This window comes from Nicotiana tabacum, chromosome 17 (genome assembly GCF_000715075.1).
Source record: "Nicotiana tabacum cultivar K326 chromosome 17, ASM71507v2, whole genome shotgun sequence".
Taxonomy (NCBI): domain Eukaryota; kingdom Viridiplantae; phylum Streptophyta; class Magnoliopsida; order Solanales; family Solanaceae; genus Nicotiana; species Nicotiana tabacum.
The window spans coordinates 83,588,443-83,591,954 of NC_134096.1; the positions used below are offsets into that span (position 1 = coordinate 83,588,443).

General features: G+C 37.7%; 1 protein-coding gene across 1 annotated transcript; it reads left to right on the plus strand.

The window, feature by feature from the left end:
- The first annotated feature begins 348 nt into the window (after positions 1 to 348).
- LOC142171957 (uncharacterized) lies at positions 349 to 2,881 on the plus strand. The gene is made up of 5 exons (XM_075235687.1): positions 349 to 484; positions 623 to 1,172; positions 1,499 to 1,871; positions 1,960 to 2,043; positions 2,285 to 2,881. The coding sequence occupies exons 1-5, from the start codon at positions 349 to 351 to the stop codon at positions 2,879 to 2,881; spliced, it is 1,740 nt and encodes a 579-aa protein (XP_075091788.1).
- The last annotated feature ends 631 nt before the right edge of the window (positions 2,882 to 3,512 follow it).

The following is a 3,512-nucleotide window of genomic DNA, read 5'->3' on the forward strand; positions in this document are numbered from 1 at the left end:
GGTACCTTGTATGGTACTAGTCCATAAATACCGGGTATTTTAGCTCGGGCCGTATTTTATCCCAAAATATCAAACTTCGACGAAACTCATTTTTTTCGATTTGCTTACCCTCTCGCCTTCACGAATTTACTCATCACTTGTTTGATATGGCATAATGCTTATAATCTCAAAATATTCTTATTCCCGAGCTTACGTCGATTAACTTACGACGAAATTTTTAACGTACAAAATTGCGGGATGTGACATCTCATTTTCGAGCTTTCATCAATTTATTTATGGCGTACTCTCACGTACAAAAATATGGGGTGTAACATCATTCCCCTCTTTGGAACATTCGTCATCTGTGTAATGGAATGTGGTCTGTTGGAACTCCCTGCACAGGGTAACAGGTATACTTGGAGTGACAAACATGATGAGCAAAGAAGTTTTTCAAAAATTGACTGGATATTCATTAATGAAGAATGGTTTGATATTATGCCAGATTGTACAGCCAGATTCTTGCCATAAGGAATAAGTGATCATTGCCCAGCCAAAATGTTCCTAACTACTGAGAGATAGAGAGTTCGAAGATCTTTCCAATTTTTTAATGTGTGGATTAAGCACCCGCAATTCTTGTCCATAGTTAGTGAAGGTTGGAACTACAATATAGAAGGATGTAAAATGTTTGCAGTATTAAGGAGGTTGAAAGTACAAAAGAGAAAGTTGAAAGCCTTGAACACTCAGGCTTTTCATAATATTGTTCCTGAAGCAAGTGAGAACATGATAATACTAAAGCAGGCACAAGTCCAACTTCAAAAGTTCCCGTCCAATCTAGAGTATCAACAAGCAGAAAGAAGCAACGCAACATGGATTAAGCTGAGTGATGATAACACCAGATACTTTTACTTAGTCATCAAGCATCGGAAGCTAAAGCAAGCAATCACACAGCTTAGAGACAGTAGTGGTAATTGGCAAACTAACCCTGATACCATAGCTAAAATGTTTGTTGATTATTATGAAGATCTACTAGGGAGGAAATCAAATGGTAGGATACATGCAGTAAGAGGGATCTTAGACAATGGTCCATTGCTCTTAGTGAATCAACAACTGGAGATGATGAAGCCATTTACTGAGAAAGAAGTTAAACAGGCTATGTTTCAAATTGACAACAATAATAGCCCTGGTCCTGATGGGTAAGGGAGTGGATTCTATAAATCGACTTGGTCAATAATAGGAAGAGATGTCTCTGATGCTGTGTTGGAATTTTTCCAAACTGGGAAGATGTTGAGGCAAATTAACTCAACCAATATTGCCCTAGTTCCTAAGGTGGAAGTACCAAAAAATACAACTCAATATAGACATATTGCTTGTTGTAATGTCATTTATAAGTGCATTCCCAAAAGAGACTAAAACCAGCAGTGCACCATATAGTGTCAGCTAGCCAATCAACTTTTGTACAGGGTAGGTCTATGATGCGCAATGTGCTAATTTGGCATGACCCACTAAGGCACTATAACAGGAAAACATCTCTAGGATGCTTAATGAAGATAGATCTTAGGAAAGCTTATGACATGGTGAGCTGGGAATTTTTGGAGGAAGCATTGATAGGTTTTGGTTTCCCTGACAGATTCATACAATGGATTATGGTATGTGTGACTACCACAATGTTCACAGTAAAGATAAATAGAGAGGGTCATGGCTACTTTGCAGGGAAGAGAGGATTGAGACAAGGAGATCCACTATCTCCCTTATTATTTATTTTAGTTATGGAATACCTCTCTAGATCTTTGAAGATTATCAGTAGGTTGCCTGATTTTAGGTTCCATCCTATGTGCAAAGAGTTACAGCTGACACATCTCACCTTTGCAGATGATCTGATGATTTTTGTAAAGGTACTGAGAATTCTGTAAATAGAGTCATGGAAGCATTAGATCGTTCTAGCAGAGTCTCAGGCCTGATTGACAATATGAAAAAATCCAGCATGTTTCTAGTCGGAGTAGAAGAAGGAGTCAGGGACATGCTGTTAGCAAAAACAGGATTTGCACTGGGCACATTTCCTATCAGGTACTTAGGTTTACCTCTATCACCAAGGAAATGGAACAAGATTGATTGCCAAATGTTGATAAGGAAGATCACACATAGGATAACTGTCACATACTCTAAGAAGATGTCTTATGCAGGGAGATTATAAATTGTCAATGCAATGCTCTTTTATATACATAGTTTCTAGGGGGATATCTTTATTCTACCCCAAAGTATGTTATAAGAGGTGGATAAACTATGTAAGGAATATTTGTGGGAGAAGACTGAGGGACAGAAGAAAGTAGCATTGGTTGCATGGGAGAAAGTTTGCTGCCCAAATAAACTAGGAGGTTTGAATGTGAAAGGCTGCAAAGTATGGAACATGGCATCAATAGGAAAGTTACTATGGCAGTTGGTAATGAACAAAGAGTCCCTTTGGGTACGATGGGTTCATGGTGTTTATATGAAAGCCGACCATAATATTTGGACACACAGCCCTCCTATGGATAGTAGTTGGTATTGGAGGGAGTTAAACACACTAAAAGGAAATATTCAAGGATGGTATTCACAAGACAAATACATCCTACCTTCAGGAGGTAGCTACTCTATAACCAACAACTATCTTGCTATGATAAATCAGCAATCACGACTAGAGATAGCAGACTTGGTATGGACTGTTGTGGCTCTACCTCGACATAGATTTGTCATGTGGTTGGCAATTCAAGGGAGACTACTTACGAAAGACAGACCAATAAGGATGCAAATCCCTGTGGAAAACATAAACTGCAGGTTGTGCGAAGAAGAGCAGCTGGAATCAAAAGAGCATGTGTTTGTCGACTGTGGTTGGATTAAAGCAGTTAGACAAGAGATCAACCAGTAGATAGGACAGTCAGTACATGAAGGAGATTTCAAGCCGATATTGAAAAGGATTAAAAGGAAGCATTGGAAGCAGTTTAAAAAAGAAGTGATAGCAGCAATCAATGGAGCAGTGATATACCACACTTGGAGAGCTCAGAATTTTAAAAAATTTCAAGGCAAAAATGTACATAGAATAGAGATAGTAACACAAATAAAGAAGGAAATTACAGAGTGAGTAGATCATATAAGGATGCCAAGGAAAGCTTATAGGTGTAGGAGTTTTGTCCAACGGCTACTGTGTAATTAGATATTATTGAGTTGGGGATCTCGATCTGTGGTCAGATTAAGGTTGCCTTATAAGTGTAATTGTTTTGATGTTAATGGTAATTTTACATTGTTAAAAAAAAGTATCGGTGTGTTTGGTACGAAGGAAAATGTTTTCCTGATAATGAGTGGTTTTATCACTTATTGTCTCTTGTTTGGTTGGTGAATGAAAAAAAATCCGAAAAATATTTTCTAGTGTTTGGTTAGAGAATATAAAATATTTCATGTTTCCTGTACTCCTTTCCACCCTCCGAGACTCTATTTTTTTCAAGAATTTAATTATTCTTTTCACGATTTATACAAACCCAAAGGAACTAATGTGCTATTTT

What these genes read in the sequence shown, in the direction of transcription:
- LOC142171957 (XM_075235687.1), top strand. Translation starts at nt 349, where the DNA reads ATGGAATGTGGTCTGTTGGAACTCCCTGCACAGGGTAACAGGTATACT. An exon ending in GTTTGATATTATGCCAGATT is followed by an intron (nt 485 to 622) that starts GTACAGCCAGAT and finishes TCTTGTCCATAG; the next exon opens with TTAGTGAAGGTTGGAACTAC. An exon ending in ATCTGATGATTTTTGTAAAG is followed by an intron (nt 1,872 to 1,959) that starts GTACTGAGAATT and finishes GAAAAAATCCAG; the next exon opens with CATGTTTCTAGTCGGAGTAG.